The sequence below is a fragment of the Arvicanthis niloticus genome, chromosome 14 (genome assembly GCF_011762505.2).
Source record: "Arvicanthis niloticus isolate mArvNil1 chromosome 14, mArvNil1.pat.X, whole genome shotgun sequence".
Classification (NCBI taxonomy): Eukaryota; Metazoa; Chordata; class Mammalia; order Rodentia; family Muridae; genus Arvicanthis; species Arvicanthis niloticus.
In genome coordinates, this window is record NC_047671.1 from 44,510,867 (window position 1) to 44,524,267 (window position 13,401).

Genomic DNA, 13,401 nt, shown 5'->3' on the forward strand with positions numbered 1-13,401 from the left:
TTAAACATTTCAATGTATTTCCTAGTGGTAAATTCCATTTGCTAGATATCTACATAATTCACCATGGATGCTGCCTTCCTATGTAGATGTAGACAATGTTAATTACCATAAAGAAAAATATGCGGAAACCTGTTAAATGCCAGTAACAAAGGCACTTGGATCCCCAGAGGCCATGGAAATCACATGCTAGGTACTTCCTACTCTCCTCCATAAACCAGTCCTTGTTTTTATCACCTTTTCTCAAAGTAATTTCTTGCTCAAGAACATCCATAGTCTCCCTTTCCAAATAGACCTTGTGTAGGTTTCTTGAGGTCTTTCATTAGCTGGTTATCCCTCTCTTAAGATGTGACTTGAGACCACCTCATGTACTTTTTCAAGTGCAAAGCCTACTGTCACTCACTTGCCCTTAGTTTCCTATTTCCAAGCTTTTGTTTACTTAATTTTCCACCAAAAGTGGCATTTGAACATTCTTGTTTTTTCCAGTCCCTATTAAAGGTCCACCTTTTGTAGAAGCTTCTGTCAGATAAGCAAATTGGACAGAACACTCATTTTTAAAAGTACATTTAAAACCTTTCTTTATAATCATTAAAAGCCATGCAATCGAGGGCCAGCTGTGTAGCAGATGCTTTGCACGCAGCAGTTACTGAAGACATCTGATCTGTCTTTACACCTGGAAAAAGGACAAAGCCATAGCATGAATGAACTATGGCATGGACCATCTCTAACAGGGCCACTGAGTGCCGTGAACAAGCTTAGATAATGTGTATTGATGTTTGTGTGAATCAGAAAGAAGGATCAAGCATCTTAGGCCAGGTAGTGAGATGATAGCTCTGAGGATACATGACAACCAAAGTATCAGCCACTGAAAGGTCTCAGAAAAAAAATAAATAAATAAAGCAAGCACTAATCCCCCAGTGTCGATTCAAGAGCTGCAGGCTGGCAGGTACAGAGTCAGGAAAAGAGGTGAGGCTGGAGAACAAGAAGGGTCAAGATGAGCATGGGGCCTTGTAAGAATCCAGGTATTACTTTTAATACAACTCAGCTAACTTTTCCTTCCTTCGTCTCTTAGACTCTGAACTGCTGTGGTCTTTCTAACCCTTTTTACCCCTATGTCACTGAGAATGGAACTGGGGGTCTTGTGCATGCTGGGCAAGTGCTATGCCACACCCAGCCTGATCGTTTCACATTTTAAGTTCTTATTAGCTATATTGGTTGGTGTAGGAAGGACAGATCTGGACGTGATGTAGGATAGACCAAATAAGAGGCAGAAGAAATAATATTCTCTCATCAGCCACAATAAGGGACAATGGTGAGCTCATGCACCATATTCATGATAGTGAGTGAGGGGTGGGAGAGAGGAAGGAGAGAAAGGAATAGAGAGAGATGGGGTCTCTGATTCCTCTTGGCTGGATGACAAGTGTCTGGGAAAGAGAAAAAAAACTTACAACATGTAATGAAAAATAATGTATTTATCTACCATATGATGAGTTGGTCTTAGATATAGACTCCCAGCCCTAGGAATTAAAGATGAGTGAAAACATTTTACATCTTTGACATTTCTCATCTCTGCTACGTAATTTTCTTATTCTCAGTTTTATGTTCCATCTGGTTGAAGGACATCAGTTTTTTGAGACCAGGAATTAGTTGATGCCTTAGCTGTAGTCTCCAGTACATGTAGCACAGTCAGACATGTCAGAAAGTGGTCAGCAGGGACAGAGTTGATGGCTAAATAAGCATTTCAGTAATCTCATAGATGCACAGTTTTCTGAATCAATTACTTATGTCTGTATACAGATACAGGCCAAGGAATTGTGTGCATATTCAGAAGGCCAAAAAAATTATGATATATCTATTGTTTTGTTGTATAGCATTAGCGCATGTACAGTGCCACTGAAGTACACACAAGTGTACATATCGCATATGTAGGTACCACTGTTATTTCAGGCTTACCTGAATCTCCATCATTCATCAACAAGATGATATCAAGATGATAGAGCACATATCTCACCTCCTTTCTTTAACAGTGGTGTTTGTCAATTTGACACTACTAAAACAGATCATCAGATCATTCTTAATTCTTTGGGGTAGAAGGATGTCTCCTGCAGTATAGGATATTGAACAGTTCTTCTGACTAAGACCCAGCAGATGCCATTGCCACACACCCTCAATTCTGACAATAAAAAATATTTACAGAATTAAGTTCTGGCAATAGGTACACATATTTCCTACTATATTAAAATATGAAATGATTATTATTAGAAAATAAGCATACCAACTAATTTGAAATTTTCTAAGGCATTACCAAATGCCCCTCTCCAGCAGAGGGCAAAAATCACCTCCAGGAGCGACCTACTTTTTAGAGAGGAGACTTGATTTCCAAGTTGAAATATTTTTCTTCCATCTTCCCTTTTTGTGTTCCCAAATCGCCTTACAAAACCCTCTGTATATGTTATCATACTAGTAGACTTCTAAGTGAAGGACCAGTTCACTCTTTTAGTTCCTGCAAACAGTGGTCATTAAATAGGAAGTTTACTAAAAAATACCAGTGCACACGGGTACCAAAAGCCTAAAGCTTGCCAAGAGAACTTGTGAAGACTTAACTTATCCCTGAACATTTGTCTATGTAATACCCTTATCCAAGCTGCATTGTTCCAGTGTGTGAGATGTGGTTCCATGGGCTCTTGTGAATTTCTGGTTGCTGTGGTATTTCATTACCAAGGCTTCATCCCCAGCTTCTCGGCTTACGTCTGAGAAGTTGGGTTAAGGCATACTCTCTCCTGGCATTTGCGAATTGGTAAATCACATTGTATGAGGAGATTCCAACTCCAAGGAGCACTGAGGTCTGCTATTGCACAGCCAGCTTTAGCCATTTTTACTGTACAAATAAGCAACCCGAATATCAATTGAGCCAAAGGACTGGAAGAGTGGTCACCTTATGCTCACTAGTTCTGAGACTATACTGCTCTCTTTGGAAGGATGTGGCATTCCACATATCTTATAAGTTCACAATCCCCCAGGGCCAAAAGCAATCTGACCAAGCCCAGTGGCAGTGTGGTAGAATGCACACCTCTCACCCAGGCTAGGCCTCTGCATGGGGTAGGACAGGGGTGAGATGTTAGTAGCCCGTTACTGTAACGAGATTCCCAAGAAAATCAATTAAATCAAAGATAAGCTCATTCATGCTCATGCTGGCAGAAGTCTCTGTCCATGGTCACAGTTGGCTCCTTGTTTTGGGACAGCAGGGAGCAAGGAAGATACTTCATCATGGAAGTAGCATAAGTTGGAACAAAGTAGCTCGCCCTGTGGCAGCTAGAAAGTAAAGAGGAGAAAGTCAAGGTCCCAGTACCCTCTTTAGGGGACTGCTCCATGCCCTGATGCCTTGCACAGAACCCTACCTTGTTAAAGGGTCTCCAGCTCCCATCAGCCACACAGGCTGAAAACCAAGCCTGTGGTATGTGATGCTTGGAAAGTCATATAAACCAAAACAGTCAGAAAATACTCTGTTCAAAAGTCTTATCCAGGACAATAATTTCCCATCACAAGTCTGGATCAGCTTTGGAACATGCAGAAACCCTGAGGATAAAGAAAAGTATTGTCTGTGCTATTTTCATTCACGGGGACCTAATACAAATCTTTGCAAAGAGACTGGTATGTTTTGTTTGGTGAACAATTTTCTCTACAACCTAACATCTAGTTTTTTTTTTTCTCCATTTTATTCAGAGAATCCGTGACCTAGAAGATAAGACAGACATCCAAAAGCGGCAGATAAAGGACCTAGAAGAAAAGGTATTCATATCAATTCATATCAATATCTCCTTTGTTTAATCATAATGTGGTGCTGATCTTGCCCCTGCACTTTCCCTTTCTTCTTGCTTACTGTATCTGGAACAAGCAGACATATGTACAGGGAGAGCAGTGCCCATCATTAGTCAAACACTAGGATTTTGGACAAGGTTGTCCCATAGGTGTAATTTTGATTCCCTTCTCTACCTTCCTTATCTTAATTTCCAATACCTTTAAAGCTTACTCTAATTTGCTTTTTCTTTCAAAGATATTTTAGTACCTTAAAAAAATTCCCAATATTTATAAAAGTCCCTTTCATCCCTGGGCTTCAACAACTAATTCAGAAACCTAGACTGACAGCGATAAGTGTGCCTGCCATTTTCTTCAGCAGTTGGAAAGAGAAATTTCTTAAAAGGGAGTCTATGCTCGGAGAAAATAAGTAATGGTACTCTAAAGAGGGCACTTGGAAAGATTATGTGTTGATTTAAGAAAAATGGCTCAGTCTTACACAAAGGCCTGTCCTGCCTGACAGGCCAGGAGCAAGCATTCTGCTGGTTATGCAGAAAGAGCAGAGAGGGTCTCTCCCATGTACCTGCCTCCCTGACTGGATGTAACCATCCAAACCCCTGGAATTGAAATGGGTTGTTTGGCAGCAACCTCCATGGGATTCAAGAAGACAACAGCAGTCTGTCATTCCTGAGACTATGAGGAGAACTGAGTTCCTCAAAAAAGGACCTGAGTTCATATGTGTGAGGTCAGAGAGGTCAGTGGGGTCTGGAAGTTGTATCACCTCCAAGAGGAGAATTACTCCAGAAGCGGAGTAATTTTATTAGGGTTGCCACTTCCTCTCCAATCTAAATAGATCCTGTGGAAACTTGGGAAGAAGAGGAATTAAGACTTGATCAGCTGTCAGAATTTAATGAGAATGGCGCGTATTCATTTTGTTCCATAATATTTCTAGACCCGAACTTCCTGGACATTTGTAATAATGAAGTAATGCAGCAATTGGTGCTAAATATTGTCTTAAGGTAGTGAACAGAGCTACTTAAATAACAAGCCAGTTGACTCAAGAATGGGTAGAATGGGAGATAAGGTTCACAGCGGGTGTTCTGCTCCCTTGGCCTCACTCCCTCTTTCCATGCAGCTTAAATCAGCTAAGAGTCCTTTGTGTGAGCACACTCTTAAAGCCTATGCAGATTTCACACAGTATCCTTGCCAGGCTGGGGTGGCTCATTTCCATGCATACACTTGGTGAGAATCAGAAGTTATCAACAAACCAAGCAAAACATCCTTAACTGCGCACAGCAGTTCAGTGCCCAGTGTACTTCCTTTGTTGTTATTTCCATTGTTTCATATGATTATTCCACGAGGGAGACACAGCAGATGTTATGACCCTTTTTATTTATGTAATAAGCAATGCACCATAAAAGGAAACATCTTGCCCAAGATTGTATAACCAGTCTACAGAAAATCAAGAGGAGAGGCCAGTGTGACCAACTCTAGGTCCCACTGCACTGCCAGGATTAAGATTATTGTAACAGACTGAGGCATCTCTTCATGCTCAGCTCAACCTTCTTGAAGGAACAGTGGGAAGCCTCCAATTTTCCCTCATTCTCTAGTCTTCTTGTTATGTGTGTATTTTCAAGGAATATTTTTTAAAAGCTAGGCTTGGGCCTTTAGTCTCAGCACTTGTGAGGTAGAGGCAGGAAGACCTCTGTGAGTTCAAGACCAGCCTAGTCTATAAAGTGAGTTCCAGGACAGTCAGGTCAGTTACATAAATAATCTCTGTCTCAAAACCCAAAACCAAAACAAACAAACAAAAACATAAAGGAAATTCCTTTTAAAAAGACAAAGTTTCATTTATTAGAACAAGTTATGAACTTATAAATCCAAAATATTAACATAATTTATAGATAATATAAGTAAATAGAAAAATAAATAAAAAGTCATCCACTCATAGCTTTCAGTGTATTATTTTTATAACTTAGTTGCAATAATGCTGCAAAAACATTATAAGAGGCAGCAATGGCAAAATTATGCAAATAGCTATTCCGGACCCTATTCCAACATGCTGTATTCATAGGACATTCCTAGTGTGGCATAATGGACGTGAAGACTACCAAGGGAATCCACATTTGAAAACACACCTGGCCTGTGACAATTCATAATTAATACACAGTTGATTTTCTTCTAGAACCCCATAAGCATGAGTCTGTTCATCTGATTTTCTGTTTTCTAATGAAGGATTTTGGAAAAGAGATCAAATTAGACTATTTATAAGTCACACATGAGGAGGTCTATCTAAAAATGAAGACAGCTGGTATATAATTCTTTCATTATCTAAAAGACCTGTTGATATAGAAGTGCCTTCCATACCAGTAGGAGGACCATGCATTCAAAGTTGCACAGGATATTCCAATTTTTACTTTTTATTCCTGTTCAATTACTAATAGTATCCCATCTTCTCAGGTGTGTTCTACTCACGCTGCTCCATCACACACTCCTTAACATTCTTCCTGCTGGGTCTTGGTCTTAAAATCTGTCACATTAATAAGCTTAATAAGTTTATTAAGAGCTTAATAAGCATAGATCTCTGATTACATTTTTGAAGTGCCCTCCTATCCTTGAAAAAGAGAGATAGTGTACACAATAAAGTGCAACTCACCATATCTAGCCTCTCCATGTACCCTAGAATGTATGAAGTTAGACTACTGACTTACCGCTCTGTGCTTAATTTTTAATCATCTATAAAATTTGGAGCCAAATGCTGAGAGCAATTGCATGTGAGATTCCCTTGCTATTAACTCTAAATGTATGTATCTGTGTTAGAGGCACGGCTCTGGCAACAGGTGACTGTGTGGGGTTTTGAAATGAGGTAATGTGGAAAAGCTGAGTTTCTGTGCTACTTGGACAGCTGGGGCAAGTTCAGATTTACATAATCTCCTTCTTTTTCCTCTGCAGTTTCTGTTTCTATTCTTGTTCTTCTCTCTTGCCTTCATTCTATGGCCTTGATGTCAAGGTGCCTCTTAAAGGTAAGATTCCATCTATCCCAACGATACGGCTCTAGGAGGTGGTCGATAAGGATGATGTTATAAGTTGTTATTGCAGCATGTTTTTCCCCCAAACTAAATGGTTCAATCATAAAATGGGAAATGGGTCCAATCCAGGTTGGCCATTTTTAAAACTTAAAGTCCTGTGGTATAAAATGGATATGTTTGCTTTAATTATATTACCCTGAGAAATTGCAGTGTCTATGAGTCTTAGTGTTCTCATTGTGGCTATCACATAGAAGTTGTTGTGTCTCTATCCACCAACTGAAAAAAATATCACCATCTCTTTAGTATTTCTTCAGCTTGAAAATACTGATTCCAAGCTAGTCATTACAGCAATTGCAACCCTGTCTCGATCTTCCTACATCAGAAGTCAGGAAAGCAAGATATTAACTGAACTTGCATCTTGTTTTGAAACAAGATTCTGTACACCACATCAATTCAAGGAGGGAAGTGAAGTCTTAAGATGGCCACTACCAATTCCCTGTCTGGTGACCACATGCATCAGCAAGTCTATCTCATGGTTCTCACTGCTGAAAATAACAGGATATAGAAGCCTTATCATGTGCTTCCTGAGTGAGACCACTTGAGCTGATAGAGTTGACAGAAGGTGAAAATGAAAGAGAGCAGAGATCGGTCTGCATGTCATAGCAGGGCAGGTAGTTCTGGTACCCAGTCAGCAATAGAAACCTCAAATCTTAAAACTACTGTTTACAAAAGGGGTTCCCCTGACATTCTAAATATAGTCTTTGATTATGTTTAGCTCGTGAAGTTACATTATCCAGAGTTTCTTTCTAGGCTTCATATTAGATATTGGGCTTTTTTTCCTAACAAGCAGAAGAAAAAAAAATAGAAGAGATACACTTTCTCTGCCCATGAATGTTAACTTCATTTCCTCCCTGCCAAACAAAGGAGTAAGAAGGCTTTAGCATGACCTGACCTTAGGAGAGTCAAAGAAAAAGGCTCAGAAAGTTTACACCTTTTGATTATCAACCCTCTGGCTTTATTTCTTCTTCCCAAAGATTTTCCTTATAGTCTGAAAATTATTCAGTTTCCGGCAATAATTTTGCCAGACACTGAGAAGACTAAGCTTGATAAAGAGAGGGCAAACATAGCATGTGAAGACAGGCTATAGTAAGGCAGTAATAGGGCCACAGTGTCAGCAAACAGTTCCTCCTCAAAATAAGCACAGTAGATACAATAAAGAGCCAATGCTACATAGAAACTTAGAAAAGACAAATGGACAAATACCGGTGGAAAGGAAGGGACCTCCAGTATCACTAGCACTCACACCGTCACATCCTGGGAGTTAGTCTGAGCAACAAGTACTTTCAATCCTCATCAACCACTCTAATAAGGTAAGTATCGCTTTTATTCCTGTTTGATGATCAGAAAAGTGGCATCGGGTGCCTTTCTGCTAACATGCAGCTGTACTTGGGAGAGTAGAATCTGCACTCACATGCTTCACTCTACAGGCAGTTTTAACCAGCAAAGCCAGGACATCTCTCCTTCATCCTGAAGGACCTGTGCATTCATTCACGCAGGCGCAGCATCTTCTGCTGTCTTGCGCGTCATGCAGCCACTGGCTTGAGAAATCATGCTGTGTCATCTCCACACTTTTTGCTGGTTTTGGAAGTTTCTCGAGAATGGTCAAGATTGGATGTGTGCTTCAAAAAGGCACACAACTGATACCTAGACATTCTCTCTAAAATGAAAGACTAATGTGAAAGTACAGTAACAAATGAATAGGATAAAAAATCTAGTCAGTATAAAATGAATACAGAGAAAGTGAGAGTGGTTTATAGTTACAGCTGAGAATTACAGAAGTCAGTTATAGTGTGAGTTCTGCCACTGAACATAAGTGTGTGACAGCAGACAATATATTTAATCTACATGAGTTTTTAAGTATTTTCCTTCAGTATGGTGATGTATTGAGAAAATGAAGTGGTGTCACGCATGAAAAATGCTTACCAGATTGCCTGCAAAATAATTAAATAATTTGCAGTTCTTAGCTATTACTACTTTTAAAGTTAGTTATTACATTTGTTGACTTTCTAATACAGATAATGAAAGTATAACTTTCAGTATTTCTAAGCAGATCATACCCTAAATCCAAACAGAAAGTTACTTCTTTTCAAAAAATAATCCTATCTTAATTAATTTATGGAAATATAACACTACTAAAAACTAAACTATGTTATCTGACTCTACAAAGCTTCTATATAAAGAAAGAAAGAAGGCAGAAACGTGATCAGATTGTTCATGGGTAATAAAAGCAAACTAAATGTGATTTTGTATACATGGAGTCAAAATTTATTCTGTTCATAAACATTAACTTAGATATGAAGATATGTGCTGTTTAAAGCAAAGTGATTAATAATTATGCATGTTTTCTTTGAGCAGTACTATAAGTAATCCCTGATAGTTTTTAAAAATGTATAATTGTTGCATATATATATAACCCTGGTTTCAGTCTCTAGCTCCAGCCAAAAAGGGGTAGGAGGGGGTTCAGAGCCATATTTTAATACTAATAACAGCACTGTAAAGTAAATTCTATTATCTTGTTGCACCTTATTATTTTTTGGATCTGAATCCCATTTAAAACAAACAAACAAAAAACTTCCCAAGACTGGGTGATTTATAAATATTAATAAGTTATTTTTCACAACATGGAGGTTAAGAAGTTTTCATCCAGGCACTGGCATGGTCTATATCTGGTGAAGTCTTAGTTTCTGCTTCAAAGATGAGAGATGTTCTATAAGAGACAGTATGTCCCCATACAAGAGAGGAACTAGAAGGGCAAAAAGAACCTACTTCATTCCCCCGGGGCATTTATGAGAAAATCATCCAGCCCATGAAGATATTGCCTCCTTTGTCAGTAGAAAAGACAAGGAATCATTTACTCTCAGGCTTCAATCAGTTTTCATTCATTGTTGTATATTTCCACACTCCAACTTTGGTGAATCAATTACTTAACAACCCTCAATGCCTTTTCCAGTAAACTAGAGATAATGATGGCTATCCTTTGTTAAATATCACATGAGTTTATTGTATGATAAGTTACATTTGAGCTGAGGAAATGGAAAGGGTGAGAGTCATTCATAGGTTTCCAAATGGTGTGACTGGTAAAGTGGTGGTGCTTTTAGGATATACAGCCTTTGGCAGATGCTAGCTGCTGGAAGAGAGGCAGTTTGCTTTGAGGGTGTGGTCCAGGGGAGGTCAATCATGCTGCCCTGGAAAGCCACTATCCAAGAGCAGAGCAAACTGAACTCAGAGGGTTTAAAAATAAAACAGCTGAGAACAAAAGTTGTTGATGTAGGAATAGGATTTGAAGGATAAAAGTTAATATTGTCAAAATGTGTTATATGGAATTCTTTAAGAATCAATAAAAATATTGTTCAAAGATACTAAAGTCACAAATCAGACAGGACATACTCTTGGGTCAGAGCCTAGTGGCATGTAGGGTTTTAAAATGGTAGCTGCAACTAGCGTGCTTCATGAAGGAAGGAACGCTCAGCATTTGTCAGTACTTGCTCAGAAGAATCCCTATGACCTACGTTGTGATTTTGGATAACTGAAATTATTCAGTTTTAATGTGGCTGGCCTCAGAATAGCACTAACAATTTCCTTTAAAGATACCTCTTAATGTGTAGAACTGTAAAAGCCTAGGAAATTACCTATAAACTAACTGGTTTTACAACTAACATGTATTAACTACATCTACAAGTGTTATCTGACTAACTGTGATAGGCAGAACTGATAGGCTACTATATGGTAGTTCTAGTCTTAGCCGATCTGAGAACCAACCTTCTCCAGTGCTGTTCTTGTTCTGGCTCCCATCAGTGGAGCTACAGCCAGCCAGCAGCCTCTTGCCAGGTCACCTTTTGTTGAAGCATAAGCAGAGATAATGAGCCTTCTGCCCCAATCTCCACTCTGTCACTCCTCTACATCCTCTCCACTAAAAAAAATGAGGGAAGAGAAGAGATTATGTATACAGAAGGCAGGTCTCCTCCAGTGTATACATCACCAATCTCTTTATGCCTCTTGGTACCAACCCTTCCCCCAGTGTATTATCTTTACTTCTTTGATTTGTCTATTTAGTTATTCATCAAGTGTGTGTGTATTCCTTCCATTTTGATGAGGCAAAGCCCCCGCCCCCATCTTTTTCTCTTGCTGATGCTGCTATTCTATGTACTCCAGACTAGATTATCTGTGAGATTTCAGATAATTTTGTCTCCATCTCCCATATCATAATAGCAGTGCTGGGGTTGTATATAGAAGCCACAACATCAGCTTTTCTTTTCTTTTTCTTTCTTTCTTTCTTTCTTTCTTTCTTTCTTTCTTTCTTTCTTTTTTTGATAGGATTTGGGGATCCTAATTCAGCTCATCAGGTTTATGCAGCAAGTACTTTTACCCACCCACTTGTCTTCTGTGCCATTCCTCTCCCATCAAAATCTCACCCCCTCATCCATTGCACATATTCCCCATAGTCTACTCTGTGACTTTCCATCTTCATCCTTATTTAACGATGATGTTAGAACAAAGTGTTCCCACAAAACACATGACAAATGTGTCTAACTTGCGCTTACAGCAGGAATATTTTCTGCTTATTATGCTTCTATGTGGTGATTTGAAAACATGATTGAGATATATGAAATACCTCTTTTTCTATCAATTTAGATCTTGGTCAAAATTTCTAGGGCACTAGCATAGTCTTTCTATAGAAACAGTGTCTTCATTTCTTTTATTTAGATGAAAAAAATGCTGCTTAGAGAAGCTGAATAACTTGATACTACAACAAACAAAAGAAGGTTTTTGTCCATCCATGTCACTAAGTAAAGTACTGCAGCCTGTCCTCTTGTGACTGCTCCAGCTTTCACTGGAAGACAGAACATTATAAAGGAGAGTTATATTCAAGTGGAAATACAGACAGCAGTTCTTAATTAGGGACAGGGGAAAGCCCCATGGCCACAGCTCAGTTTCAGGGACATTTCAGTTAACAAAGAAGTCTTCCTGCAGAATCCTCAGGCAGTTCTCCTAGGGTAAAGAAACATGCCAGTGGTTATAACTATAGAATAAAAAGTATGACTTAAAAGTAGGTCATGAAAGTTGTAGGTGAAGTAGCTTTTAAAACAATATCTGGCAATAATAGCTAACGTATTAGGGTACTTTCTATGAAAGCTATTGATTTATTTATATGTGTCTTATTTCAATAAACCCCTGGAGTAAATAATTATTCTTCCTCTCTTAAACTAACTAAGCCTCGAGATATTACATGATTTCCAAAAGGTATTCAACTCAAAAAACATAGACAAGAATAAAAAAAATGTTTTTATCTTTTTATTAAAGTTTATTTGGGGTTTTGGTTTGATTCTGATGCCAGAGACTAAACAAAACCTGCCTTGTACAAGAGTTTGCTTTTTTTCTGATTAGCTGTTAATATAAAAAATGATGGCTGATAAATTCTTTTCCTCTATCTTATAGAAATATCAAGAACTTGGATCATACCCCCAGAAGGCAAATGCTTTTTAACCTTCAAAGATGGCAAAATTGTTTACACCGATGTAAGGGAAATCAAAAGCTAAGAAGTACCCTGTAGCCAAGACTATGTGCTTTAAAGCCATTATTCAAGGTTTCTTACTTGACAGTTTATAATGACCCTGTTGAAAAAAAAATCTACATTATATGCTGCATTTAATGAAACGTGTGTATGTCAAAGCAGAAGAAGAGAACTATAAACATATATTATGTGAAGGAAAATTTCAGCAGTGGAACCAGTTTCAGCAGATCAAGAGAAGATGTGTCTTGGGCATGGAACCAAAGTTACAAAGAAACATTCAACTCCTGCTGTGCAGGGGGGGTCATTTTAATGTAACACCACACCCCATGGAAACACTATTCCTGAAAATAAACATCATTTAAAAAAAAAAAAAAAAAACAAACAAAAGTGGAAAAAAATCAACCCAAGGGTGGGCGGGTAATGAAGCAGGAGGAATAATACCTATGAGGAACTATTTACAATAAAATGTTTCCTTTGAAAAGTCTGGTTTCTTACTACAGGGATTTGCTTTTCTGTCTTTATGATTGTTTTAAACTCAGGAACAGAGACATCTATGATGAGGAGGGAAGAAAAATACTCTCCATTTTGTTTCTTCAAAAGGTGGAGTTGGGGATGAGAAGTGGATCCCAGTTACCCTACAAGTGACCGAGCCAAGGGACTCTGGGGAGTGTTACATGGAATGGAAATGGAAATCTATACTTCCTTGTATTACATACCTGCATTTCTCCACCATGGATGGACTGGTCTCATCCGTATTGAAAGTGGTGAAGATTATACTCAGCAGTCAAAAACTCCCTAACTTAGCTCTGTCTAAAACATCAAGATCTATAGGGAACTAGGGCCAGAGAGCAACTCTGCATCCTCCAGATCCAAGTTAAAATTGCCTACAGATGAATATGCTATCCAACTTGTATGAGAACCCCACAGGAGTGATGATAAGCTGACTACTGAACATGGGGTTTGCCAGAAAGCTGTGGATATTGAATATCCCGTTACACCCAGAGCAAT

The 13,401-nt window shown here is 38.7% G+C and overlaps 1 protein-coding gene across 2 annotated transcripts in view; it reads left to right on the forward strand.

The window, feature by feature from the left end:
- The window catches only part of Jakmip2 (janus kinase and microtubule interacting protein 2), a 146,301-nt gene extending 133,431 nt beyond the window's left edge, over window positions 1-12,870 (forward strand). For both annotated transcript variants that reach the window (XM_034518597.2, XM_034518599.2), the window contains 3 exons: window positions 3,721-3,786; window positions 6,745-6,815; window positions 12,318-12,870. In XM_034518597.2, coding sequence (XP_034374488.1) covers window positions 3,721-3,786; window positions 6,745-6,795 — 117 coding nt within the window. In that variant the 3' untranslated portion in view covers window positions 6,796-6,815; window positions 12,318-12,870. The remainder of the gene's footprint in view (window positions 1-3,720; window positions 3,787-6,744; window positions 6,816-12,317) is intronic.
- The last annotated feature ends 531 nt before the right edge of the window (window positions 12,871-13,401 follow it).